Source organism: Rattus rattus, chromosome 6 (genome assembly GCF_011064425.1).
Source record: "Rattus rattus isolate New Zealand chromosome 6, Rrattus_CSIRO_v1, whole genome shotgun sequence".
Classification (NCBI taxonomy): Eukaryota; Metazoa; Chordata; class Mammalia; order Rodentia; family Muridae; genus Rattus; species Rattus rattus.
This window is the reverse complement of record NC_046159.1, coordinates 62040109-62068053: the sequence shown is the minus strand read 5'-3', so window position 1 is coordinate 62068053 and position 27945 is coordinate 62040109. Positions and strand designations below refer to the sequence as shown.

The window sequence follows — 27945 nt, the reverse complement described above, 5'->3', positions numbered from 1 at the left end:
GGACACAGAGGTGGAGGGCGACGGCAACAGACACCACCCTGTCCCCGCGCACCCACCTGTACCCTGCAATCACTATCGAGGGGGTGAAAGCTCAGAGCCTAAGTAGCAAAGTAAAGGAATTGTAGTGCACAGCAGAAATGCGTTAAAATCAGAAACCAGAAAGAACACAGGAAAAGTGGAGACCATATTAGCTTTCCTAATGAACAAGAATGGATCAAATTCTCATGCTGAGAGATAAAGACTTCTATCTACATTAAGAGTCAAAATTCACTGTACTCTCCTAAAAGAGTCTTTATAAAAAAGAACAGAATGGAAAAAAAAAACCTAAGCATTTCAGGAAGCAGCATTTTGGTAGACATAATCAGGTAAGTGTAAATAAAGAGGAATCTGGTAGAATTTAAAGTAAAAAGCAAAGAACAAAACAGTGCTTTTTTTTTTTTCTTTAATTGAAGATGTCTTTCCCAAGTAAAGACTCCCAGAACTTTGAAATGCTCAGGGGGAAACCAGTTAGGAATACGGAAACAAAGTAGCATCTCAAAATGACAGACATTAAGGTGGAAGAGGAAATCTGAATGCTGCTACCCCTTTGGCCAACAGACAATAGATACTAGTAACTAATAGAGCCAAGCGAAGGCTTTCTAAAGCTACACTAGTTAGGTTGCAGCTCAACATAACCATGAGTTTGCAGCCTTGGAACGGGGAACAAAAATGATAAAAGAGGGAAGGCAAAAGTAATGAAAAATAAAGAATACATTTTCTTCCTCATGCTCAGAGAACATTTACAGAGCCTGATCTCAAATTAGGTAATAAGTTACCCAGGACAGAAGTCAGTCAGGACATATTAAAGTGCAATAAATTGAGAAATTAATAAATTTAAACAAAAAGTCCATCCAGTTGGAAATCTACAAAGTATTTCATTCGCACTCCCAGTATGAGCACGGCTGCATAAGTCAGCATTTCTCCCCTTTTCTCTTGGAAATCATTCAAACCCACAAAATCCATTTTTCAGGAAAGCTGGAAACAAATAAAAGCCACAGACTCCAAAATATAAGTAAGGGCTGCTCAAGGACAATTGAGATTGGGCAGAGGCCACAGGACATGAAGGATGATGGTAGCCGGTGGGGACTGGGGCGCTCACAAAGTCCGGTGAAGCTGTTCTATCAAATGGGAGAATGTTGGTAACTGTGTCAGACAGGAGGTGGATGCACGGGGAGAGGGGTGGTGTGATGGTGGTGTCTGCTGCTGTCTCTCTTTACTTTCCTATTACTTGGAAGTTTTCATAATAGTTTCGGAACAAAGTGCTTGCAACGTGAAGTAAAGAGTGTAGCCCTTGTTTCCAGAGCTGCAGAAGCTTTGGAGGCAGGTCAAGCTGACTACAGAAGCCTAAGCCTGATTTGATTCACTGGAGCTGGGAAGGTGGAGCGCCATAGAGGAGCCATGTCTGTAGGAGGCCATGCGCCTCCATAGTGGGAAGGAAGGAAATAGCCAGGCTGGGGAAAGCCAACTCACTTAGTGGTTAGTAAATGTAATTGAATAGCATTAATCCAAAACTACAAAGTGGAAAAAGAGAAGAGAAAGTAGAAATCAAACCAGTAAAAGAGGACACGTGCCTACCAGACCTGTCTTTCCCTGGGAGCAGAGGAAAAGAAAGGTTTTGCTGTGAACGTTTTAGAAGGGAAATTTCAGAATGTGAAGCATGAAGGAAGGAAGGAAGCCAAGAATGGACAAGGTCCATGCACTGGAAGGACTCTGTCAGGAGAGAAGAAAGCATAATCTTGAAAATGTAGGCAGGACAGAATGACCACACAGAGCACACATTTGGGCATAGATATGAGGAAAAGAAAACAGGGAGAAAAAGTCCTGAGGAATACAGAGAAAGTGACAGACATATTAGCCAGGGACAGGAGACCAGACACTGCTATGATCAGAGTCTTTGAGGATGACACCCAGACAGTGAAATTAGACAGAGAAGCATTGAATCATTTAGTCAGATTTCACCATTCTGAAACAGTGAATGAATATATGGTTTGAAAGGTCCATTGTGAGTGAGGACAGTTGACCCAGATTGGTCAGCTTCAGACATAGTCTAGACTAGGACTATTATACATCAAAGATGAGAAGGAGTTCTTTAGGTAGTCATACCTATTGTTCCCGCGCACCCAAAAATACCAAAGCCATTTAAAATAGAAAACACATCAAGGTGACTTCAGTGACTGTAAAAGGCCAGAGACCCCGAGACAGTGCACACAGGATTGTCAGTGACCCACAGGGGATGGATCTCACGGTCAGCCATGCTGTCTGTCAAGTGCTTGGGAAGAGCCAACTGGTGAAGAGGTTCAGCACCTCCCACACATGGATCCCAGGGCCAACCAACTGGGACTTGGAAAGAGCACAGCGGAGGAAGTTGTGTCCACATTGTCCCCTGGAACTGAAGACATGCGAGGTTAAGGTTAACAAGACCATGTAGACATCATTCTCACTGAAGATGTAGAGAGTAGCAATGATAGAAGTTAGAAAGGGGAGAGGCTCAGGCACAGTAACTGTCCTGTTGTAGAATAAATGGAGTTGGCAGATCTTTGGTCAAGATGGAAAATTATGTGAGTAGATTCTAAGCAAACAGTATCGAGGTAAACAGAGAAACACGTAGTCATTTAGTCAAATGTTATCATTCTGAAACAACACTTGAATGTATGGTACTGGGAAGGAGAATTTTACCTAAAACTGGGGAACGGGGAAGAGGAAGAGGAGGAAGAGGAGGAGGAAGAGGAGGAGGAGGAAGAGGAAGAAGAGGAGGAGGAGGAGAAGGAGAAGGAGAAGGAGAATTGGGATGAGGTGGGGGAGTGCACCACGAAGAAATTTTAGGAAAGCAAACATGAAACTAGAAAGTCACATGACTATCTGAATCTAAACTGTACGTCAACCTTAGACCCAATCTGTCTTATCAATACATGCGATGTTCATTACGTTTTTCTTCTACTGCTGCTCCTCCCTCCCCTTCTTTCCTTCCTTGTAGAGACCTGGCTGGCCTGGAAATTCCCAATGTAGATCAAGCTGGCCTCAAACTCACGAAGATTCCCCTGCCTCTCTGCCTCCCCAGTGCGGGATTGAAGGCGTACACTATTGTCACCCAGCTTGCACTTAACAAACAAACAAAACACAAAATTTGACCAGAGAAGGAAATAAACTCAACTTTGTTGAGCATTCAGGAGGCAGCAATACAACACTAGACTTCGAACTTAGAGCCAAAGCAGCCATTTTTAGCCTTAAGAACTCATGCTAATTATAGGAGACTGGAAGTCAATTAAGCAGTGAAGTCTGAGACCAAATAGTAGGGTTTTGTTTGTTTTGTTTGTTTGTTTGTTTGGGACAGGGTTTCTCTGTGTAGCCCTGGCTGTCCTGGAACTCATGGACATATATGCCTGCCTCTACCTTCTGAGTAGTGTGATTAAAGGCATGCACCACCCCTGCCCTGCCTTTTAAGGGATTAAGGTTTAATCCCTTAAAAATGTTCACTTTTGTGAGTGTCAGATAACTTGAAATTTTGATTAATCTGAAACCTCACACCCTAATAGACTAATAGATGTCTTCCCTCTCTGCCTTCCCTGGGGTTTTCTTTCCATTTCTTTCTCTCTTTTCTTCCCTCCTCCACCCTCCAACCCCACCCTTCTGTTTGCTTTTGTCCCTCTGTTAATTTTTGAGCCTGTCAAATGCACCATTTCCTCCTCTGTTCCCCCCTTTCCCTTACACTGCCTTGTTTCTCTCTCGTTCTTCTGGTTCTGTCCCCCTACTATCTCTCTCTTGAGCTTTCTCTCATCCCCATAACAGGTCTATGACACACAGCTGGAGAATGTGGAGGCTTTTGGAGGCCTGTCCGACTTTTGTAATACCTTCAAGCTCTACCGGGGCAAGACTCAGGAGGACACAGAAGATCCGTCTGTCATCGGAGAATTTAAGGTCTGTCTCTGGCTTGGCCTATGGCTGTGAGGGTTCAGCAATAGCTGAACAAGAAAGGGGGTGTGGCAACAGGGACCATGGTACTGCTGTTGCTGTCCTTGGGGGGTGACCTTGTGGCTGATGCAGAATTGGATGGTGGTGTGGGACGGTTTGTGAGACTACATGGTCTTCATGGTGATGGTGCTCAGAAATGAGAGGGATGGCCATGTTGGTTACTGTGTTATTGACCATGGTGACAGAAATAAAAATCGAGTCTCCATTTCTTTAGGGTCTCTTCAAAATTTATCCCCTCCCAGAAGATCCAGCCATCCCTATGCCCCCGAGACAATTCCATCAGCTGGCTGCTCAGGGTCCCCAGGAATGCTTGGTCCGGATTTACATCATCCGAGCATTTGGCTTACAGCCCAAGGACCCCAATGGCAAGGTAAATATTCTTGGAGCCCTTGATCCTCTGAGAACCGTGGTGAGCCTGTCTTGCAGAAGGCAGACAGAGTTTCTGTCCCCAGGAGGACAAGTAAACCAGGGGACCCAAAGACATTTGTAGTGCTGAGTGGGAGCTGGGGGATTTGTGTTTTGGGCTTCTGGAAAAATGGGGTGGCCTTGAAGGAAGGAAGGAAGGAAGAGAGGAAGGAAGGAAGGAAGAAAGGAAGGAAGGAAGGAAGGAAAAGAGGTCTTATGGGCACATGAATGTTTGTAGGTTGGGAAAAAGCTGGACTTTAAAGGGGGCCTGGAGCATAGATGGAGGTCTGTAAGCTGATTGTTCAACTATCAGGTAGAACTGGGCTATGGCACATGGTAAAGTGGGGCAGAGGTTCAGGCTGAGCCTGGTAAGGTTGAAATGGGAAGAAGTACCAGGAGGAGGCACAGAACTGCTGACTTATGTGGGTAACGAGGGAGGCCTGCTCTGCTGACAAGAGTGGTCTGTTGGTACTGATTTTGTAAAAAAATATTTTTATTATTATTTTATGTGTATGGGTATTTTGTGTGTATGGACCACATACGTGCCTGGTGTCCACAGAGGCCAGAAGAATGTATCATTGGATCCTCTGGAACTGGAGTTAGAGACAGTTGTGAGCTGTTATGCGGGTGCTGGGATTAGAAACTAGGTCCTCTGGAAGAGCAGACAATTTTTGACTTCTGAGCCATCTCTCCTGCTCACAAAATACTATAATAAAATATCATTTACCTGAATCACTGAGTTTTAGATCTTCCCTTAAATTTCATGTCTAAAGCAAGAGAAAGAGCTTAGTTCTGGCCAGAAATGGAGGAGGGAGGGCTAAATGAGAAGAGTTGGCATACAGGAGAGTTGGAAAGGGAGGGAGAACAATGGGGCAGGCGTGGGCAGTTGGAGTTTAGAGGTATAAGCCTGGACACTTCCTTGTCCCCTTCGATAGGTTTAGGCCCCATATGTGTCCCCAAGGCTGAGGGTAGAAGTTTGGTGTCCCATAACCCACCATGGCCCTGCCTTGCAGCAACGAGCTGTGTGCTCCTAAGGGCACTGCCGATTTCTGCTTAGCCTGGACGGCACAGATGGCCTCCAGGACACGGCGCTGACTCTGGCTTGTGCTCTTGAAGCCTTCAATGCACGGTGGTAGCCCTTGTTTCTCTATCATGCTATACCCTTGCAGGCTGGTGGGAAGTCCGCTGCTGCTTAGAGGTGACCTCCAGAAGACAGGCCCAGGCTATTCTAGGTGGGCAAAATGTGGCCCTGTCTGTCTCCTTTCACCTTTGGAAATAAGGCACTTAAAAATAAAGAGGATCCCAACCTGGCCAAGGAATAATATGGTCCTGTATGTGTGAGGGAAGGGCTCCAGCAACATCTAGCTTTCCTTGTGTGCCAGGGCACTCGGGTGCCCTTCACACTGCTAGGGATGAGGCTAGAAGACATGTCTAACCATAATGTGTGACAGGGTGAGGTATGCTGAGAGGTCTGTATGATAAGGTATGTTAGGATGTTATGTTATGTGGTGCAGTGTGGTATGTTATAGCGCGGTGTGGTTTGGAGATGGGCTCTGGCCTGACAGGACAATCTGTATCACAGCTCCCTGATGGCTGATGGCCATTGGAAGCCAGAAGGCCCCAAAGACACCTTGACCCAGTGGTTTTACTTGTGCATTTCTGTATCTTCCAGTGCGACCCTTACATCAAAATCTCTATAGGGAAGAAATCAGTGAGTGACCAGGATAACTACATCCCTTGCACCTTGGAGCCTGTATTTGGAAAGTAAGTGGGAAGCACCTTGGGCAGAGGGGCTGCCATGGACAACTCACAGATGTGGTTGCCATCACTTGGGAAGTGTCTATTTCCTTGGGCAGAATTTGATCTTGGATCTTTTATGTCTGTGAGTGCAGGATTGAACCCTATCGGGAGCTTCTTGCTAAGCACAGAAACAGTTACCTCAAAGACTAGAGGCCTACACGAGCACTGAGAATATGCACTTCTTATAGCAGAGATTTCCCATCAGTGCCTCATCCCACTTTCCACTGACTTAACTGACTGGTACATTTGTCCAAAGGAGGACGTTGTCGTTGAGAGAGTTTATGAGGACTTACCCATTTTCCACCAGTGTCCCTTACTGTCCCCATCTATCCCAGATGCCAAGTCACCAACAGTCACTCTCTTAGTGTCCCACATGCTTCTGTGGTAGGCATCTAGGGGATGAAGGTAGACCACGACGGCCAGGGCACACGACTCAGAGCCATGGAAGAGGGCTAAGTGCTGTGGTTTGTGGGTAACTTCTGGGTTCTGTTTGATCATGAGTGTTTTGGGGTGAGGGAGGCCTTTGGCTGTTGTTTCTCTAGCATCTGTGGAATCCTGGTCTCCCCATGTAGCAAGTGACACGTTGCATTCGTTGGCTGGCCTCTCTTTGCTAAGTTGAGGTCACTTTGCCTTTAGACTTTGGTGAGAGTTCCAGCCAGAATCAGTTTTCCACCATGGTTAGGAGATGAGGGACGGTAGGTGGAAGAGGTTTGATGAGCTCTGACAGCTGGTACAGGGCTTGTAGTTATGTGGAGGGTGTCTGTGTCTGTTGGTGTGGGTGTGAGCACACACATGAGTGCACATGCTCACCTGTGTGTAGACTTCACAGGAGCTCGTTCCCAAGAACCCTTCCCATAAGCCTTCTATTCCATCTTGGAAGCTGTCCAAAGGAGTTCCTGAAAGTAGGTCCCAGCCATACCCTCAGTAGCAGAGTTTTATATCTCTGTCTCCTGGTGCCATGGTAGAAACAGATGTCAAAGTTGTGCTCCATGTCACTGTCTATTCGTTATGGGGTGCATGAACCAGATAGTCAGCTCAGATTTCATAATGCTCACACACACACACACACACACACACACACACACACACACACACACACACACACACACACAGAGGGGGAGGAAAGAGGGATAGGGAGGGGGAGGGAGGGGGAGAGGGAGACAGAAATAGAGACAGACAGATGGACAGACAGACAGACAAGGGGTAGGATACATAGAGGCATGCCCAATACAGCTGCACTGTGGGTGGGTTGTACTAGGAATAACAGGAGACCCAAGGAGGGTTACCTCCCTAGGACAGCTTTCAATCCCCTGCCCTTACCCTCCTGCCCCTTGACTCCCCACTGGGTGGATGCCATCGGGTTTGCAGTGTCCTTGACACCACCGGCCCTCCTGCAGGATGTTTGAACTCACCTGCACTCTACCTCTGGAGAAGGACTTGAAGATCACTCTCTATGACTATGACCTGCTCTCCAAGGATGAGAAGATTGGGGAGACAGTCATTGATCTGGAGAATAGGCTGCTGTCCAAGTTTGGGGCTCGCTGTGGCCTTCCACAGACCTACTGTGTGTAAGTGTCCAAGGTTGGCTGTGGGCTCCCACAGACCTACTGTGTGTAAGTGTCCAAGTTTGGGGCTCGCTGTGGCCTTCCACAGACCTACTGTGTGTAAGTGTCCAAGGTTGGCTGTGGGCTCCCACAGATTTACTGTGTGTAAGTGCCCAGAGCTGGCTGCTTCCCAATGGCCAGTCGGTTACCCTGATTCTTAGCACTAGGGGCCAGCCCAGGTGTTCTCCCCTAGAGCCTAATGTGGAGCCCAGTTATTTCCCCTCCACAGATGAGGAGACAGAAGCTTGTCCCCCCCCCCCGTTTGAGACAGGGTCACAGTGTATCCCTGGCTGTCCCAGAACTCACTCTGTAGACCAGGCTGGCCTTGGACTTAGAGATCCACCTACCTTTGCCCCCTGAGTGTGAGATTAAAGGTGTGCACCACCATGCCTGGCTTCAGTCTCTTGGGACACACCCTGAGGTCTACAGGGCACTGGGTACCTGGAAGGAGAGAAGGGGGAGGACAGAAAGAAGGAGAGGAGAAGACAGTATAAAACTAAGCTTCAGCGGGGTCTGAGGGAGTCCTGCGGCTGCCAGGGGCAATTGCGTGTGGAGTTTGAGTTCCAGTTTCATGCGTGCTTCACTCCTTTGCTCTTTGGGACTCTGTTCCCTCATCAGTGAAATGGGGATGCTGAGCTTTCAGACAGGGCACCGGCTGTGACAGTGGCGTGTGGGCAATGCTGTGTGAGTGTTGGGGTACAAAAGCTCCTGAAAACCCCTCACTCTGTGACCTTGGGGTGTCTCATCTTAGTCTTGTACTTGGTTCTCAGCTCTGGACCAAATCAGTGGAGAGATCAACTCCGCCCTTCCCAGCTCCTCCACCTCTTCTGCCAGCAGCACAGGGTCAAGGCCCCCGTGTACCGGACGGACCGAGTGACGTTTCAGGATAAGGAATACACCATCCAGGAGATAGGTGAGCTGCCCTTTGGCCCCAATCCATGGAGGGCTCATCCTAAAGGCCTGGGTGCACACAGCCCCCCATCAGCAGAGTAAAGGAGTACCTGTTTGTGGGTCAGAGGTCAGGGTGGGGCCAGAATCAGAACTCTGTCCAGAACCATGGTGAGGTCATCCAAGGATGTCTTTTAGCCTTGATCGCCAACTTGTCATGGCCCAGAGTGATCTGAGAGGAGCCTCAATTAAGAATCGTCTAGATCAGGTTGGTCTATGGGATGTCAATGGAGATTGTCTCGATTGATGTGTGAGGGATCAGCCCACTGTGGGCGGCACCACGTCTAGATAGGTGGACCTGGGCTGTGAAAGCAAGCAAGCCGGCTTGAGCTGGTGAGTGAACCAATAAGCAGAAACCTCTGTGGTTTCTGTACAGTTCCTGCGCTGACTGCCCCTCCATGATAGATTATAACCTGGAGGTGTAAGCCAAATCAGCCTTTTCCTCTGCCGTGTTGCTTTTGGCCAGAGTGCTTTATCACATCAAAAGGAAGCAAACTACAGTAGAAGGGAAGCGTTCAGGCACCCATGCAGCAGGTTGAGGTCAGGGGCCTGTCTTCTTTTGGCTTTGGTGGTGAGACTTTGGTTGGAGTTTGTAGTATATCCATCCTGAGGAGCTCCTCTCACTGAGATGTGCTAACCTCCTTGCTTGACCTTGGAGAACACTTCCAACCCCCTGCACGTAAGCATCCAGGGGGCAGCTAACAGCCTTGCCACACCCCATCCCCGCCCTTGGCTCTGCCCAGTGTAGTAGCTGAGATGCCCTGGCACATGCTCTCCATGTGTCTGAGGTGCCCACACTCCCACATCGCCCACCCAGAGCAGTTCCAACTCCCTGAGGTGTTTACAGGCCCAGCTGGTCCTGCGCCTCCTGCTTGTTGCAAAGATGTTTGATGTCAGGGCTGGTGCTGAGGTTATAAAAGGAAATGACGGCTTTGATGCCTGGGCCCCATCCCCTCCTCCTTGGTCTGTGTTCCTGACTCTCCCAGGGCTTGAGCCAGGCTCAGCCATTAAGAATGTGCATCTGGTTGAGGGGGGAGTCTCATTTCCTCCGGGGGCACCCGCTGCTCTGCTAGCAACTTTAGCACAGGGGCTCTAGGTCATTAAATCCTGAGGTCCAGCATCTGCCTCATCTTATATATGAAGCTGTTGGGGCTAGGGGTACTTAATGACCTGCCCGAAGCTACCAGCCAGCTGGGTGCAGGCCACACTCCTGGCTCTGCAGCACACATCATATTGACAGTGTGCTTGGCTCAAAAGAACAGTGACCCGGTACCCAGGTGAGTGGGTTTCCTCCCAGCCATGCTACCTGTCTCCATGCTACCTGTCTCCAAGTCATCTCCTGGCAGTGGAGGAGCTTGTCCCACAAGAGGCAGGAGCAGAAGAAGCATGTGTCCACCTTGCTGCCCGGGTACCCTGGTGTAGGGCCTGTGCAGGTCCATGTCTGTGAAATGGGGATGGTGGCGATACCCAGCTGCTAGGGCCCTTCTAGGGGACAGACATGCTCACATTTATGTGAGCCGTGCATGGCCTATGGGTCCCCTATGGATGTGTTCACTGTGATTTCTCGGTGTAGCTGCTGCCATTCATAGAACAGCTAATGTGGGCCAGGTCGTCCCTCTGGCCACACTAAGACGCCACATTTGTGGACAGGGGTTGCTGGGGCTCCGAGTTGGGAGTAGTTAAGAACAGAGGGATAAGTGGGCTTTGCCAACGAGGAAGGTTAGTGTGGATGGAAAGGAAGAATTTCCCAGGAGAGGCTTGGTAAGAAAGGACGGTAACAGGGAATCTGTACTCGGGGCCTGGAGTCTGTAGGCATTGATGTTTCCCTCATAGCAATTGAGGCCTAAGGACCAGCACAGTGCACCCGTGGGATGGTCTGTGGTGAGGAAAGACTCCCTCTGGAGAGTTCTACGTAACCTTCAGAGGAAGGCAGCCCTGGTATCTTGTCTCTCACATCCTCATCCACTTCCTCCCCTGGGGCAGAGGCTGGCAGACTCCCAAACCCACACCTGGGCCCGGTGGAGGAACGCTTAGCCCTGCATGTCCTTCAACAACAAGGCTTGGTCCCTGAGCATGTGGAGTCTCGGCCTCTGTACAGTCCTCTGCAGCCAGATATTGAGCAGGTAAGTCCTTGCCCCTGGGCTGGAGAGTCGTCTTAGGGGAGCCACCTCCTCATGGTCACCCCTCCCCCCATGGCTCATGTCTTTATAGCGTGGTGCACATGGGCTCTCGGGGCCTAGCCCTTACTGCCAGAGAAGCCAAAGACAGTTCTTGCCTTAGGTGCACGTAGGCCTGGCTTCTGACTTGCCTGGGCCTTTCCATTTCAGCCTGACCTAAGGGTTCCTCTGTCTCTGCCATCGTTACTGGTTTAGTCCCAGAAGGTCATCCTATACTGAGCTCCAGTTGAGGGCTCAGACTAGATCCAGGCACTCCACAATGGTAGAGACCCACAGAGAGTAGTTAGGAAGGCTGTGGGGCTTCCCTTTAGGGAGACAGGCAAGCACAGGCAGCAAGCTTAAGACTGGCAGCCAAGCTAGGCTGGTTGGAGGAAGCAGACTTAGCAGGATGGGGGAGGGGACAAAAGCCAGGGGAAGCTCTGAGGGTGCCTTTGAGAGAAACAGGCACTTTCTTAGGCTGGGTTCCAGCCCCTGCAAACCCCGCAAAGCAGCCCAGGTTAAATCCTCTTACAGATCTTACTGAATGTAAGGTACTTTGGTTCTTGGATTTTGAGAGAGAGAGAGAGAGAGAGAGAGAGAGAGAGAGAGAGAGAGAGAGAGAGAGAGAGAGAGGTCTCCCTAGGGTTTACAGGGGCCAGAGGACAGGGAAAGTGACTTCTGTCAAAGAGATCTGAGTCCTTATGATTAAACCCCAGCTCCCTGGCCCTCTGTGGCACCATTCTGCCTGGGTACCTCTGTAGTGGGTCCTACATCGGTCTATTTAGGCTTCCTCCATTCCTGAGTGCTGAGCCTCTTTCTGGTGGGCAAGCAGGCAGGTCTGAGTTTCATCTCCTTTGGCCTGGTCCCCAGGTGTGTACTCTGGGCAGGTGTAAAGATACTATGGATGCAATGAGGTGTGCGTGTCAGTGTGTGTGCGTGTGCATAGAACATGAATGAACTGCTTGTGTCTTTACAGGGGAAGCTACAGATGTGGATTGACATATTTCCAAAGGTGCTGGGCCGGCCTGGACCTCCCTTCAACATCACCCCACGGAAAGCTCGAAGGTAGCAAACAGGCTTGGTCACAGGCTCTAGCTGGGCCCAGGCCGTAGGGTTATAGCAACTGTGGGAGAGGGGGAAGAGTATGCCTACTGAACAGATTTCAGGCCACTGGAATCTTGGGACACAGCTTGTTTGAGTCTGGCTAAGTGTCCAAGAAGAACTCCTTGGATGAGTTGGCCTGTCAGCTGGGGACGTCATGTCCTTTACTGGAATATCTATGCAGATACAAGTAATTTCCCTTCGCCAGGTTTTTTCTGCGTTGTATTATTTGGAACACAAAAGATGTGATCTTGGATGACCTCAGCCTCACGGGGGAGAAGATGAGTGACATCTATGTGAAAGGGTAGGTGATCGTCGTTTTCCACCTGGACCAGCTCCTGCCACCTCCCTAGCTCCCACAGGTTGGGGGATAGGATGTTCTCTCAGGCAGAGCTGTGGCGTGGAGGTGGAGAAGACACCTTCCAAGGAGGGACTCCGGGTGGAGTCTTCACCTTTGGGGACTCATTTTCCTCAAATTTCTTTGAGCTAAAGTGGCAAGGACTAGGATGCTCTTGGGGACCAGCTGAGGCTTTAGATTGTCCCACTCTGTGGTATGTGGTGGGGTTTCCTTGGAATGCCCTTACCAAGTTCCTTCACCTCCACAACTCTTCACTGGTCCAAGTACAGGTTGTCCATCTGGTGGTGCATGTGGGAAATGTCCTGTAGTCTGTGGCCTCTGAACTAATGAGGACTGATCTCTTTTATGTGTGGCCAGTTGGATGGTGGGATTCGAAGAACACAAACAGAAGACAGATGTGCACTACCGCTCCCTGGGCGGGGAGGGCAACTTCAACTGGAGGTTCGTGTTTCCCTTCGACTATCTGCCCGCTGAGCAAGTCTGTGCTGTTGCCAAGAAGGTGAGTGGCCCTTGGCCCCAGGGTGCCAGGCTCTAGGGCGTCACATTCCTAATGTGATCCCCCTACCTTTAGCACTACAGCTGGTACTGTGACATTCTCTCTCTATTCCTGCAGCTGTGACCCTTTTCTCTGTTACCCACAGGGTCATCACCACCATCTCTGCATCCTACTTCTTTTTCCTTTTCTGCTAGTATTACTGTGGCCAGTGTCTCTACCTTCCAGGATGATCCGTAACTACACAGCACACATCTACTGCATAGCCAAGTGCAAGACCTGATGCCACGGCCTATATTACCATCCCCCAAACACACCTAGCAGCATGGAAGGACCTGGAGTCTGAGGCAGAAGAATCTTGAGACCCAGCATAGCCATTGCAGAGGCAGAGGATTGAGACAGTTCTGTACTCCTGAGGACAGGCCTAGCCTGGGGTTGGGTGTAGAGGCGGTACTTGGATTCTTAGCAGTTCCAAGTTTAGGTCTCGTCTGAGCGTTAGTCTCTGCAGGCTGGAAATGGTCAAAGTCCAAGGGTGGCAGCATCTTCCCCACACCTGGTTACCCTCTGAGGCCAGCAGAGCAGAATAAATGGGTGTGGGTCTCCAACTATGCTGGTTCCAGGAAGGCCCAACGATGCTTTCAATGCCCTTCTTCCTTCCTGACACTAACGGCTACTCAGAGGTGTTCCCCTGCTCCCAGAGTACATCCCGGAATGGGATTAGGTCCTATGGGTCTGGTTTCTATCCAGAGGCAGCTCATGTATCCAGCATCACAGCCTCGGTGACACCTCTCTCTAGGTTGTAGTGTGGCTTCACCTTGAAGGGAAGTCAAAATGCGCTTGGCTTCCTTACCCTCTGAATTCTCTTCATCTCATCTCTGTGCCCAACACACAGGCTCATCTGAACGTCGGAGAAACCAGAGTGTCCCACCAAACACCCAGGATCCGTCAAAGGGAAAAATATAACTTTATTAGGGTTAAAGGGTAGATTTTCCCACCCAGAGATGGCAGTAGGGCCCACCAGAAAAGAAAGCCAAACTTAGTGGCCAAGTTGTATATAGTACCAGCAGTGCCTAGATTCTCTATAAGCTTTGATCTTGCCTTTCCTCCAGGTTTGTCTATTATAAGCCTATTTTCCTAATAAGTGGATACAGTGCCTATCTGAGAGGCCTCATCAAATGCAAAAGCATCTCTCCTTAGCCACGGCAGGGAGGGTGAGGCTAGGGGCAGAGTATCATCTCCAGGGCTCAGTGAGCCCTAGAAAGAGGGTAGGCCTGGGTGGGGAAATTGAAGCAGAGATACATGTTGGTTGCTTGAATGGGAGGGGCCACAGCATTTTTACATCAATGGGGGACATGGCCAGGCATGTCTGGTGCAGGGACTTCCTGTTTCCTTGGGTGAAGGAAGAAGATCACTATGACAAGTGATTTGAGGTAGATGGGAGAATGGGGAGGAACTCTAATGATGATGAGAGACAGGCACATATGCACACATACCCATGCACACATGCCCATATACACATGCCCATGCACATGCACCTATGCACACACACCCATGTACACACATCCATGTACATACACCCATGCACACACACCCATGCACACACATCCATGCACACACACCCGTGCACACACATCCATGCACACACACCCATGTACACACACCTATACACCCATGCCCATGCACACATGCCCATGCACACATGCATGTACACACACCTATGCACACATGCCCATGCACAATGCTTCATGTACACACACCCATGCACACACATCCATGAACACATATCCATGCAACATACCCATGCACACATGCCCATGCACACATGCTTCATGCACACATGCCCATGCACACATGCTCCATGCACACCCCCAATACACACATGTGGCACATACACAGGGAGTGGAGGAGGGGCAGGGTGAGGGAATGGTAGTTGGTAGCTGAGAATTTTCACCTGGCAGCTCTGAGAGTCCGGTTGCAGGTGCTGGTTATTAACTGGGGCAGCACTGCTCTGGCACCCATAGTAAGCTGGGTGGCTTGTGTTGGGGTTAGGGTGGGGTCCAAACAGAATGACTTGTTGAGGTTACAGGCAAAGAGAGTGGTTGGCCTGGTAGAAGAAGGAAGAGTCCACAAAGGGCGTGTAGGGTACAGGGGAGTAAGGTGACACACATCTGGGGAAGAAGAGAAGACATCCCCAGGCAAAGGACGGCTTTGGGCAGGAGGGCGGGATCAAGCAGATACAGCTATGAGTTAGCAGGGTTAGTAGGAACTCCTAGGGGTTGGGTCCTGAGAGGCAGGTGGAGCCTGCCCGCAGTGGGCTCTGACTCGCTGGTCTGAAGGGCAGGATGGGGTAGCTGAGAGCAGGGGCTGCAAAGGCTGTGGGTTCCCAGGCTCTGTCTGCTGCAGAGGCAGCCCTCTGCCATGAGGTTTGGGGCTCCTGGCAGGCAGGGAGGCCCTCCAGGGACCCCATTAACCAGACGAGACTGTCATAAAGTACAAGGTTTCCTTTCATCCCCCTTTTTGAACCACCGTTGGTTCTTCAGCCTTGTTCCCCACCTGGAGCCCAGCACACCCACTGGGCCCAGCCATGCAGGCAGGCCCCCACCCTGCAAATAAACAGCTAGTAAAAGGGCCCAGGCCGGGAGCATAATGAGCGCCTGGGACCTGGGGGGCTCATTCCCCAGGCTGAGCCCCTGACCAGCTGCTCCCACCAGGGGCTGTTTGAACCTTGGGCTCATTACTGAGCCCATAAACCAGCCTGCTGAGGAATGGGGGCTGCTGGCGGCCCTGCAGGCAGCCTGGAGCAGGCTGTAAAAGCTGCTTAGAGGAAGCAGGCACCTGCAGGAGGCTGGGGCAGGCAGCTGAGCCACAGAGAGGGGTGGCTGGGCCAGCCTCGGGCTGCTTTCCTTCAATGCAGGCTGAAACCTAGGCTATGGGGCTGTGCGTGATGGCCACCCTTTGAAGACAGTGGCCATGCTCTCCCCTCAGGAAGCTTGGTGATGTGTTTGTAACTGTGGCAGCCAGGGTGTTTGTGGCAGGTTTAACGAGTACTGTTTGTTGTAGCTGCTGTGACTCAGTACCAGGTAGAAATGTAAGGGATGGAAGGTTTTTCTTGGCTCCTGGTTTAAAGGGACACAGTCCACCGTGGTGGGAAGGCACAGTGCTGGAACTCCATAGTCACATGGGGAATGTGAGGTGACTGCTAATATCTCCACAGGACAGGAAGCAGGGAGTGGGGGAACGCTAGCACTTACCTGTTCTAATTTCTCCCTATATATTTATTCATTCTAAGAACCCAGTCCATGGCATGATGTCTCCTGCAATGAGGGTGGGGTTTCCCTCTGTTTAGCCTTGCTGGCAACACCCTCCCAGACACCCTTTTAGGTGTGTTTCCTAGGTTATTCTAAATATTGCCAAGTTAACAGTGAAGAATCAACCATCTCCATGGCATTGGAGCCAGACACTTCTGTGGTTAATTGGGCTACCCAGCTCTCACACCACAGTTGTACCAGGAGATATGGGTCCAGGCCTCAGGTTGGCCCCACAAGGTATTTCCTATACATGCCACCTGCTCAGGTAGAGCCACAGTGAACAGAGAACTCCAGTGGTTTTCCCTCAAGTTGAGAGTGGTTAGACCTATAGGCAAACTCACCCATACACCTCCAAGATAGCCTGGTTTCAGAAGGGGCTGACCTGTGGGCTAGGGGAGACACACCATGAAGGGGACTGCCCTTCTCTCCAGCAGGAAAGGGAAACATCTTTGCAGGCTCTGGGGCTGGAGGTGGGCCGGAGAAGTGAGAAGGAGGATCTAGGGACCTGCCTCAGTGCCAGCTTCTAGAGTGGTGTGCCTTGCTTCCTTCCAGTGACAGCTGGGGTTGCAGCCTGGTGATCTCTGTCAGCCCACATGTCCCAGGGACCACATGTGCTAAGCTCACTTTAGGACTGAGAGCAGGACCCTGGGACCTGACCATCTGGGTTTGAATCTCCACTTGCTACTCTGTATTCTGTACCCTTGGACACTCTGTGTGCTTTGATTTCTCAGATGAAAGTTTGCCTCTCTCTTAGGTTGTTGGAAGACAGTTCAGGACTCAGCTTAGGAAGTGGTGCCACCCACAGTGGACTGGGTCCTTCCTATATCAATGAACAATTAAGATAACTCCCAACAGACACGCCCACAGGCCAACCTCATCTAGACAGTAGTTCCTCAACTACAGGCTTCCATTTCAGGTGATTCTCAGTTGTGGCAAGTTGCCATGAAAACCAGCCATCACACCCCTGAACAGTGCCAAGCAACTTCTAGTCTTCCTGATAGGACCTGACTTGGGTTTGACCATCAGCGATACACTGATCCATGGCCTCTTCCTTGTAGCCTTACAGGCTAGAGGGGCTTTCCTGTTTGCAGCCTTGGACAAACCTTTCTAACCTTGCTTCTCTGATCTTCCTTCCCCTGGGTCAGGATGCTTTCTGGAGACTCGACAAGACAGAGAGCAAGATCCCAGCACGTGTGGTCTTCCAGATTTGGGACAATGACAAGTTCTCCTTTGATGACTTTCTGGGTAAGCCTCATGTCTATCATTCTGAGCTTCTAAGGAGACGTTCAGGGTCACTGGGCCCTCAGCATAAGTGAAGCATAAAACAGAGCAAGTTAAAGAGATCAGGGCGGTCCTGGAGCGGGTCTTCAGCAGAGGTGATCCATGAGTCATGTGAAATAGTGGGACTCAAGAAGAATGGGGACATAGGCAGAAGCCAGGGAAGGGTTATGCTGGCCCTCACAGCTGCCTGGCCTCATTTCTAACAGGAAGTTCCCAAATTATAACAGTCTAGCAAGACAGAGTCCAAAATGGTGGGGATCAGGTCACTTCTTATCTTTGTGCCCCAGGGACTATCCTAATGAACAGAACTGAGCCTGAGAAGCCATACGGGGGCATGGAGAGCTGGGCTGCTGGGTAGGAGGGAAGACAAGGAGGGCATTGTATGTGTGCAGCAGGGAGTGCTGAGGGGGAAACAGTCTTACCCTTAGTAAAGTAGGAAAATTAGGGCTGATACACAGGCCGTCCACACATGGGATATTGTTCATACATACAAAGAAAGGAAGAGGTGCTGCTCTTGACTCCATCTGGTCGACCTTGAAAACATGCTAAGTGACAGAAGCCAGCAGAGGAAAGACAAGCACTACACAAGCCCACATCTGTGGGATGCCCATACCTGACAGATCTAAAGAGGGCTGTGGAGGTGCCCATACCTGACAGATCTAAAGAGGGCTGTGGAGGTGCCCATACCTGACAGATCTAAAGAGGGCTGTGGAGGTGCCCATACCTGACAGATCTAGAGAGGGCTGTGGAGGTGCCCACACCTGACAGATCTAGAGAGGGCCGTGGAGGTGGCTTTGTCAGGAAAGCGCCTGGTGTCTGAGCACGCAGACCTGGCTTCAAGCCCAAAACTTACGTTTTAAAACAAAACAAACCAAGCCTACATCCAAGGCAATAGCCAGATGTGGTGGCATTTACTTGTGGTCTCAGAGCTTGGGAGATAAGACGGGAATCTTGATACTCATTAGTCAGCCAGCCTAGTCTACATGGCCAGGTCCAGGCCAGTGAAAGACTGTCTCAAAGAAAACAAGATGATCAGCACTGGAAGAACAATTCCAAGGTTGACTTCTGTCCTTTACAGGGATACACACACACACACACACACACACACACACACACACACACACACACCCCAAACAGGGAAGAGTAGATTAATGGGACACATGGGGAGGCAGTGTCTAATAGAAAGAAAGATAGGTTTCCCTCTAAGTATGGGAAATGCTCTAGAATTAGGGGAATCTGTGGTTACACAGCTCTTGACCCTAGACTTGCTCAGAGTGGTGAATTTTTTTAATTGAAGGTTTGTTTTTATGTTACACATATGAGTATTTTGTCTGCATGTATGTGTACCATGTCCATGGCCAGTGCTCACAGAGGCCAGAAGAGGGCATCAGATCCCTTGTAACTAGAGTCACAGAAGGTTGTGTGTGATTCATTGTATGAGTTATCCAACACCCGCTGCCGGCGATTCCTTTTCATGGTTTCGGGATGTGTTCATTTTTAAAATTTTTGCTCTTCAGAGATTTTTATGTATTAAGGCTACAGGGTACATTGCATATACTTTCTACCATTTTAAGTTTCTTAGTTTTTAAAAATATTTAGTTTTTTAATATTATAAGTGTCTCTGTAGGTTCCATACACACGAGCGTAGGTGCCCGTGGGGTTCAGAGGCATCTGCTTCCTCTGGAAATAGGATTATAGGTGGTTGTGAGTTGGCCAACATGGGTGTTGGGAGGATCCTAAGCAAGCGTAATACATGGTTGTAACCAATGAGTCACTCTCTCCAGACCCTGCCTTTAAATTTTGCATGAAATTAAATGTTTTTAAAATTTTTTGACATCAACCTATCCTTTACAAATGAGGCTTTAGAAAATTTATTTCGAAAGAAAATTTCATTTTTACTGAGAAAACAACATTCAAAGTGATAAACAGGTTTTATTGAGTTTTTTGTTTTGTTTTGTTTTAAGGAAGCTTAACTATTAATAAATACTGCCTTTGGACTACCTCAGATTCTCTTCTTCACCCTAGACTATGTTTTCTAATCACACTTTTCATATCTTGAAAGAGAAACAGAGAAATTGGCTCATGTATGCCAGTATTCACCCCCACCCCCTGCTGCCCCCTGCAGATGTCTGCAGTCATCACAGAGTGGGGGGTGACTTATGCCCACCAACAAATGGTATATATGTGTGTGTGTGTATATATATATATATATATATATATATATATATATATATATATGTATGTATGTATATGGATATATGTGTAATATATAATATACAGATTCATAAAGTGTAGGTGTGTGTGTGTATTTTTACCATGATAAAAGTTATTATGCCAATGAATGGATGGGCGTATGGAGGGTTTGTATTGCAGAAGTGGGCATCTGTACTCGGCGTGAGGAAACAGAATGGGTAGATCACACACTTATGAATGGATGTATGGTGGGAGCTATAGAGAGAGCAAGAGGCAGTAGACAGGAGCTGGGAGGCTGATGACACTGACCCTTGGCTAACCCATGAGTACAAGCTGAAGAGTGGCAGTGAGCTCTCAAATCTGCCTACCCAGAGTGGCCCTAAATGAACAGGGATTGCCGCATCCTCTAAGAGCATCACTCTGCCACAGGCTCCCTGCAGCTGGATCTCAACCGAATGCCCAAGCCAGCCAAGACGGCTGAGAAGTGCTCCTTGGACCAGCTGGATGACACCTTCCACCCAGAATGGTTTGTGTCCCTTTTTGAGCAGAAGACAGTGAAAGGATGGTGGCCTTGTGTGACAGAGGAGGGCGAGAAGAAGATCCTGGCGGTGAGTCTGTTCTCTCTAGCTCAGTGGAGGGCATGGGCTGTCTCTTCCATGGAACCTAGGGACACACATACGCATGCTCAAGTCATCCTCGGGTGCCTTCTACTTTGATTTTCGAGATAGGTTCTCTCATTGGCTTCCGGCTCACTCAGGCTAGCTGTCTGGCCAGACGGCCACTGTCTGTCTCTGCTTCCTAAGTCCTGGAATTTCACGTGCATCACTGTCTCTGGGTTTCTCTGTGGGTTTTGAGGCTCTATCTGAGGCCCAAAGGCTTGTGTGATAAGCACTTTCCTGACTGAGGCCTCTCCAAGGCCCTCTTCTCTGTCTCTATTTTCCAATATGTTTCCCCTGTTCCTATTCCAGCCTTTCTTTCTCCAGGCTCCTATTATAGAGAGACCTGTAAAGTCAAACAAATGGCCTTACAGAGTAAGGATACTGTCCATATGACGGGGGCTTCCTGCTGGGTGGACAGAGGCCATGTCTCTCCTGTTCACGCAGCACTTTCTCAGGGATCATTCTTGCCGGACAAGAGCTCTGCTTTGGCAGGTGAGGGAGGGGTGGCCAGAGGACCAGGATGAACAGTCCTTCCCTGAAGTCCAAAGCAGCCCTAGGGAGGAAGTTGATCCCTCTCTGGTTCCTTAGAAAGAGTAGTTGGGCCAGCCCTCAAGTGGCCCTTGAAGTAAAATATCCTGGTTGTCATAACCAATAAGAAACACATCCCAGAGGGAAAACCAGCAAGGTACATGCACAGATAGTGACTCATTACAGAAGAGAGTTCCGTTCCTAGGAACTGAATAACTATTTTAAAAAACGCTTTTGATCTATCAAATTAACTTAAAAAAAAAAAAACCTCAGAAAGTTAGAAATGTTCGTGCTGGTAAAGTTTCAGGAGACAAACCTCGGTCCCCTCTGCTGGGGTTGCAGGGTTTGTTTCAGCGAGTGGGGAAGCAATTAGGTACCGTGCAGCGCAGGATTTAACAACGTCTATGCCCTTGGTCTCTGCCCTTGGTCCCACTTCTAAACTCTGGTCTCAAGACATAACCAGATAAAATTAAAAATCTAGGTTCTGAGATGTTTGCTGCGTTATTATTTACTCATTCTAAAGAGCTGGAAACAACATAAAATAACCCAAAATAAGTAGGCACTGAATCAATTATGGTCAACCAACCACAGGCTGCTTCGCGATTGTTGGAAACGAAGCTTTGAGTGATATGCAATTGTGTCATGAGACGCCTCCCCAGTGCAACGCTATGGAGCTGCACACACAGTGCCACGCCTCACACACTCGCAGCTCCGATGAGTATTGGGAATGGGGCTGCAGGGATGGCTTGGTCCTTTTCTACGGACCCCAGTTCAGTTCCCAGCACCTACACTGGTTGGCTCACAGGTAGCCTGTGACTCTAGCTCAAGGGGGATCCAACGTCCTCTCCTGGCTTCCTCAGTCACCTGTGCACCTGCCTGCATGTGCATGAGCACACACGCTCACACTCTGTCACTCAATTAAAGATATATTAATAAGATAAGATAAATAAAACATTAGGAAGGTTAAAATGATTTGAAACAAACAAACAAACAAATAATAGATAGATAAATAGCACTGGGAACACCTGTCTACATATAGAATACAGGTGACTTCTCCATTATAGTTCTGTAATGTCTGAGTGCTTCTGTGATTACTACAACCCAATGTTTTAGAAGCATACACTGTCATAGTTGCTTTTTCTGTTGCTACCATAGAACACCAGGAGCAAGTTCAGCTCGAGGAGGAAAGGATTTGTTTACTTGGCTTACAGGTCCCAGCCCATCACGGAGGGGAGCCAAAGCAGAACTACAGCCAGGAACTCAGGGACAGGAACCATAGCAGTGGCCATGGAAGGGTGCTGCTTACTTGCCTCTCCTGGCTTGCTCAGCTAACTTTCTTATACAACCCAGGGCCACCTGCCCAGGGCCAGCATTGCCCGTGTCAATAGACGATTAAGAAAATAATGCACAGCTATGCTCACAGGGCCATCTTGTCTAGGCAATTCCTCAACTGAATCTCTCTGCCGATTTGTGTCATGTAGGCAATTGAGGCTAAGTATGGTACGTGCTTATTTTATTTGATGTGTATGTTTGGTGATAGTGAATGTCCATCTTTCTGGGGAATTCAACCAGGTTCCTCTCCAATGGTGGTAAGCACTCTTAACTGCTGAACCATCACTCTGGATGGTTCACCACAACCCTGCAATTAAAAAATGAAAATAAAAATAACAATGTAGCCTTTCTGTTTGTCCTGGCCTGGCTCTGCTCTTTGTCACTGGCTAAAGGCCCCAATCAGGCTCCATTGATGTTCACAGGGGAAGCTGGAAATGACCTTGGAGATCGTTGCAGAAAGTGAACATGAGGAGCGGCCTGCTGGCCAGGGTCGGGATGAACCCAACATGAATCCGAAGCTAGAAGATCCCAGGTTAGTTGACTGTCGGAAGCAGGCCACAGCCATTTACGAGGCATCCGGTACAGCTTTAAAGAGGTTGCATAGTCTTCGTGGTTTAAGAGACACAGACCATGGGCACAGACTCAGTGGACACTGGGCTCTTCAACTAATTCATGAGGCAGGTGCAAAGCCAGGCACAGGGTGCAGGTCTGTTTTCCTGGCAGTTGAGAGGCTGAGGCAGGAGAATAGTGGGGTCCAGGCCAACCTGGGTTCCATAGCAAGACACTGTCTCAAAATCCAAAACACAAAAACAAACAAAGCAGACAGAAGTAGGCCTCATAGAAGTGGTTCCCTGTGGGTTTTGCATCAAGCAAATTATACTGCATTGGTGTCCAGGGTCCTGGACTCCTCCCTGCTGGGAAGTTACCTCCATTTCACAGATGAGACTGGCTCACTGATGGGAAATGCGGTCATTCTAGCTAAGAAATAGGAGAGGGGATCTGAAGTTCTCCAGCTTCCTGGACAGTTGCTGCAGATGCTTTTGGGACTCAGTTCAAGGCCGTGTTTGGCTCCACCCACCTTGGTGCTCTTAAAAGTGATCCTAGGTGCCCCCCTTTATCAGGATGCTGTCCTCAGGATGTGGGGTTAGAGAATGTGGAGAGGCAACTTTGTCCCAGGCTGTTGGGATCTGGAAGTCCCAAGCCCCAGGGCTAGCTAGTAGATGTTAAAGATGACTGTGATCGAGACACAACACCCTCTGTGTTCTTTGAGTTGTGGTGTTACTAGAGGAGCAATCTGCCTGGTTTATCAGGGGACCAGTGTATCCTCAGTCACCAAGACAAGGCATCCCGGAAGCTCAGCCCCACTCCCAAGCATGTCACCTGTGACTGAGTATGGGTTCAGAAGGAGAGAGGGCCATGAGGAAGGGGTCCTGAAGATGGAGCTCAACAGCACCAAGAATGCAGGTGGTGCAGGCAAGCGTCACCTAGTCAGGGGCTCTGGGAGGAGGGGCTGAGGGCCTGGAAGCAGTGTCTGGAGGGATCAGTTCTACAGAGGTGCTCAGCTGACCCCTGGGATCTTACTTCCAGGCGCCCTGACACCTCTTTCCTGTGGTTCACCTCACCATACAAGACCATGAAGTTCATCTTGTGGCGACGATTCCGGTGTGCCATCATCCTCTTCATCATCCTCTTCATCCTCCTGCTCTTCCTGGGTGTCTTTGTCTATGCCTTCCCGGTGAGCAGGCCTATGTGGGGAGACGCTGCCCTGGGGAAGTCCCTTCCTTTTCATATGCTCTAAGAACCTGGTGGCAGCCATGTCACTGGTTAGACTCAATAGCAGTTGCTGCACCCCTGAAAAGCCCACTCCGGCATGGCTGGAAACTCGCAGAAACTGCAGCCCTGGAGCTTTCTGCATGACTTGCACAGGAAGCTGCTCTGCTTGGAGACTCTCTTCTTGGAGAGACTTAAATCATGTAAATTTCAGGAGCATCCTGAGACTTGTAAATTTTGTTTGCTTCCCAAGCCTTAACAAGATAAGTTTGGAGGAAATTCGCACAATTGAGCCTAGCTAGAGTGGCCTAGGAGCCTGTTGAAGGGTGGAATAGAGCTGTACAAGGGATAGTGGTGGTGGAAGGGAAGGTATGAGGTGAGGTGATGGAGCAGGGAACAGCATCTGCTAGGTCCTCTTAGGCCCTTGGTAGTGTGGGGGCTTAGAGAAAGTAGGAATGAACAGGGGCTGGCCCAGGAGCCCCTCAGTGGTAGACTGCATACTTGGGGTTCCTTTTATCTGATAAGAAGTCAATTAGCATCTGACAAAGAGACAGTCAGGCCACCAGGGGTGAGCTGGGTCTTTGGCTCTCTGGTTCTGCCTGTGGGACAGCCTCTGTTCTTTGTCCCTGCTTCTGGCTTTCACAGCTCCTAAAGGCCCTTGAAAATGCCTAGCCCTCCAGGGTCTCTTGATACTTTAAAGTGTTGAAGTACTGTTGGGCTATCTTTTTTGTGGTATTTTTAAATGGGGAAAACCTTTCTTTCTTTCTTTCTTTCTTTCTTTCTTTCTTTCTTTCTTTCTTTCTTTCTTTCCTTTCTTTTCTTTCTTTCTTTTCTTCCTTCCTTCCCTTTCTTCCTTCCCTTCCTTCCTTCCTTCCTTCCTTCCTTCCTTCCTTCCTTCCTTCCTTCCCTTCCCTTCCCTTCCCTTCCTTCCTTCCTTCCCCTTCCTTCCTTCCTTCCTTCCTTTCCTTCTTTCTGAAGATTTATTTTTATGAATGTGTACGTGTGTGTTTTATGTGAATGTGTGCCACCTGTGTGCAGACGCCCATGAAGGCCAAAAGAGGGCATCATTGGCTCTCTTGGAGCTCCAGTTAGAGGTAGCCATGAGTTTCCTGACATGAATATTGGGAACAGAATTTGCAGTTCTCTTCACTGCTGAGCCAAATCTCCAGCCCACAAACTTTTACCATCAACACTTCACAGCCACATCAGGCTCAGAGAGGGGAAGGGACTTGTGGTAGACTGCACAGCATCCATGTGTGATTCATGACCATGGCTTGATATGGTTGTCACTGAGAACCATGCAGCATCCTGGTCACCACCTCAGACTAGAGAAGCTGCTTGGAAAATCATCCTCAGGTATACTGTGTGCTCTGGGACTTCTCACAGGAGGAAGAGATGGGTAGAAAGGCCCCTTCCACTGAGAGCCAAGCACTGGGCTGCCTGGTCAGTGTATCTTGCCTCCACGAGGAGGCAAAGTCATGGCCACAGATCATCCTGCATGACATCAAACCTTGAGTACCAGCAGAAAGGACTTCCCAGTTTGGCTGTTCAGGCACCAGCTGTCTTTACGGCCACAGTGTCAGGAAAGCCTATAATAGCATGGCTGATGGCTATGGTTACAGGCTGAGCATTGTACACTGGCTGTGGTCACCTTACTCCCTTTGCAATGCTGTCAGGGAGCTGAAGTCAACTGGCCAGACTGGTTTGGGTCCTGAGTGGGTCCAGGCTTTGAGGACTGAAGTTTGTGCCGTGTAAGGGGACATTAAGGAAATGAGGACAATAAATACAGCATCAGGGTCAAGTCTCCTGTGGGTTGCGGGTGACATAGTCTTACAAGCATAATTCCCTATGGGCCAAGCTGCCAAAGGTGACCTTGGATTGGTGCCTGGTGGTTGGACCATCTAAGGTAGTGGAAACTCAGGTAGGGACAGCCTGTGCTTCTGGCCTGGCTTAGGTCACCTTCTCTCAGGTGGTATGATCAGCTTCTACTCAGAGAATGGGGTGGCTTGAGTAAGTAGGTGTCAGTGCCCAGGAGGGGAGGGCCTTGGAGCCACAAGGGAGAAGGTGTGAGGAGATACCCTAAGGCCACTGAAGACTGTGGTTGACAGTTAGAAAGCAGGGCCGGTATGCACTCTGGTCCTCCAGGGATGGCCCAGGGACCATCAGCCTCAGTGTCACTAGGAAGATTCTAGGACACAAGAGTTCTAAGCTGACTCAGCAGGACGCTGCCCTTTCTCCCTGTAAGGATGGAGTAACCTGCTGTTGTAGGAGACAGAGCATTGCTCTTGAATCTAGGAACATGGGCTCCACTGACTTCTGAGGGGCTCAGGTCAGGCTCTGTTTGTCCTCTCAAACTGCCACATGTTAAACAGAGTCCCTTATTTAAGGGCCTAGAGGGCAGGCGCATGTCCCAAGTACCAGTCACCATGGCTGTTTCAGAGCTTACCCAGTCCCTGCCCAGCTGGGCCCAGCTCTGTGAGGCCCACGAATGGCTGTCCTAAGTCTCAGGGCTGTGACTGGAAGAAAGGCCGGTCCCTTCCAGACTGGGGACTGTTGTGTTCCTGAGACGGCTGAAGAGCACTTTTGGAACTGAGTGAGCAGAGAGTCTCCTCTGGTGCCTGGCTCCAGTGGCTAAGTTACATCCTTCCCATTTTCCTAGGGTGTCTTCTTTATGTACTGACCTCCCAGAGCAGCACAGAGCACAGGTGGATCCAGGCCAGGCCTTCAGGCTCCAGAGGCCAGCAGGATTAGGCTGCACACCTTCTGCTTGCAGGCCTGGCTACAGCCTAGAATCCCATCTCTGTCTATCCAAGTTTCTAGTCGCTTGGTGTCTTGTCCCTGGGCCTGTCAGTTCACCTGCTTTGAGCCAGGTGGGGCAGAGGGCCTACTCTGGCCAGCGAGGAGTACCCAAGTTGCTCCAGCCTTGGTTGGACCACCCCCACTGTCCCCATAGGAGGAGTGAGGGGGGCCCTTCTGACTCCTCTGGCCCCTCTGAGCCTGCTGGGAGCAGGGCCAGGTTGGGGCGGCAGAAGCGATTTGGCCGGGAAGGAGGGCCGGCTTTGTTTCCAGGCCGGCGCTAGAGAACATACTGTCCCAATTAGGAGCCCTGTGTTGTGTTGTGTGTTTTCATGGTGTTTGGGGGGAGTGGTGGGGAGGGGAGGCTTCTGTCAGGCCTGCAGCAGTGAGGGCTTTGTGGAGGGTGACTTGTCTCTGATGCTGGATCCCATTATGGGTTGTCCTATATATCAACACCCCGCTCTCTGTCTTTCTGAACAGAGGCTTGCTGATGGGTTAGCCCTGGGTCTCCTGTTTGTGGGTATGACAGTAGGGGGCTAGGAGCCATGGAAAAGGACAGGGCCAGCTTAGCTTTGCTTGATGGATAAGGAATGTCATTACGATAGAGTGTGGCCCCTGCCGTGGGCTGGGAGGTAGCAGGACCCAGGAGCCCAACCTCCTACCTACAGCTTTACTCCCACCACGCTTTCCCCGAAGGGCTTACCATGTGTCTCCATCCGTGTCTCTTCCTCCTAGAACTATGCTGCCATGAAGCTGGTAAAGCCCTTTAGATGAAGACATCTGCTGTGGAGAAGGGGGCGCAGGCTGCCTCCTGGCCCAGGACTAGCTGCTCCTCCATTGCTCTGGGGCCTGGTGGTCTTGCGCATGTCCACGGAGTTCTTGGGATCACACCGTTTTCATCTTCTCTTTCTCCCCTAACCCAACTCTCCTCTGGATAAACGCTTGACTATCTCAGTATAAAGCAGACAGAACCAGAGAATATATCACTATGTGTCTCCAGTCCCTGAGTGAGAGTCTGTGTGGGTGGGAGGGGGTTGTCTGGGGAGATCAGGTGCTGGTGGGGGTGCTGTCATTTCTGGGCCTGTGTTTGGAGGCAGAAGCAGGAGGCTTTGAGGCTTGATATCAGGCCCAGTGACCACCTTCTCCCTGTTCCCAACTCGAACCTCCACCTTCCTTTCTGGGAAGGTTATCCTGTTCAGGTAAGA

General features: G+C 49.8%; 1 protein-coding gene across 15 annotated transcripts in view; it reads left to right on the top strand.

Annotated features, from left to right (window-relative positions):
- The window catches only part of Dysf (dysferlin), a 194656-nt gene extending 166917 nt beyond the window's left edge, over positions 1-27739 (top strand). For all 15 annotated transcript variants that reach the window (XM_032906224.1, XM_032906220.1, XM_032906222.1 and 12 more), the window contains 14 exons: positions 3826-3954; positions 4223-4378; positions 6086-6177; positions 7611-7781; positions 8588-8730; positions 10749-10888; positions 11898-11986; positions 12231-12326; positions 12738-12879; positions 17327-17426; positions 20085-20263; positions 22597-22706; positions 23762-23909; positions 27476-27739. In XM_032906224.1, coding sequence (XP_032762115.1) covers positions 3826-3954; positions 4223-4378; positions 6086-6177; positions 7611-7781; positions 8588-8730; positions 10749-10888; positions 11898-11986; positions 12231-12326; positions 12738-12879; positions 17327-17426; positions 20085-20263; positions 22597-22706; positions 23762-23909; positions 27476-27514 — 1734 coding nt within the window. In that variant the 3' untranslated portion in view covers positions 27515-27739. The remainder of the gene's footprint in view (positions 1-3825; positions 3955-4222; positions 4379-6085; positions 6178-7610; positions 7782-8587; positions 8731-10748; positions 10889-11897; positions 11987-12230; positions 12327-12737; positions 12880-17326; positions 17427-20084; positions 20264-22596; positions 22707-23761; positions 23910-27475) is intronic.
- Positions 27740-27945: the final 206 nt, after the last annotated feature.